The sequence below is a fragment of the Trypanosoma equiperdum genome, assembly GCF_001457755.1.
Source record: "Trypanosoma equiperdum strain OVI genome assembly, contig: ctg_1845, whole genome shotgun sequence".
Classification (NCBI taxonomy): Eukaryota; Euglenozoa; class Kinetoplastea; order Trypanosomatida; family Trypanosomatidae; genus Trypanosoma; species Trypanosoma equiperdum.
In genome coordinates, this window is record NW_027123888.1 from 443 (window position 1) to 1,142 (window position 700).

The following is a 700-nucleotide window of genomic DNA, read 5'->3' on the forward strand; positions in this document are numbered from 1 at the left end:
GCTTTCCAGGTCAGCCAATTGCATGGGAAGAGAAAGCAGAATTGATTGTTAGAAATCTTAGTTGGTATAAAGAATTGGAGAAAAGAGAATTTATAACAAAGACATCTGTAATATTTAAATTTATGCTATAGATGGAAGAAAATTAAATTTTTAATTTTGGAAAATTTGTGGTGATATGTTTAAAAGAGGAATATTTGTTTTAGGCGAAGAAGATGTAATCCAAAAGCCATAAAAGTGGAACTGAAACCTAAAGGTTTCTAGAATTAACAGAGGAAAAGAACAGATAACAGCTGAAATGTTCCAAAAGCGAGCAGCGATGAGTATGGTGCAAGCACAGCAGCAGCAAAAGCCGTAAACGAAATAACTACAGAGGCCGACACTGCTGCAGTTCTGAGTTACGGAGAAGGACTTAGGAACCAAAAAGAACTTGAAGCATAAAAGAGGGATGCAGTAGCCACTCCAGCAACAGATCTGGCCAAAAAATCAGAGGATTGCAAGGGAGAAACTGACGAAGAAAAATGCAACAATAAGGATGGATGTGAATTCAAAGATAGGGAGTGTAAGGCTAAAGTGACAGAGACAACAGGAAAAATGGGCACTCAAAACACCACAGGAAGCAATTCTTTTGTGATTTATAAGGCCCCTCTTTTGCTTGCATTTTTTGTTCTAGCATAAAAATTTAAGAATTATTGGTAAAAGC

At 36.7% G+C, this 700-nt stretch overlaps 1 pseudogene across 1 annotated transcript in view; it reads left to right on the forward strand.

The window, feature by feature from the left end:
• Window positions 1-218, forward strand: part of TEOVI_000597600:pseudogene — a 559-nt pseudogene extending 341 nt beyond the window's left edge. The window contains 3 exon segments of the mRNA in view: window positions 1-92; window positions 95-190; window positions 192-218. The exon segment at window positions 1-92 is cut by the window's left edge and continues 46 nt beyond it. Of these exon segments, the coding sequence occupies window positions 1-92; window positions 95-190; window positions 192-218 (215 nt within the window).
• Window positions 219-700: the final 482 nt, after the last annotated feature.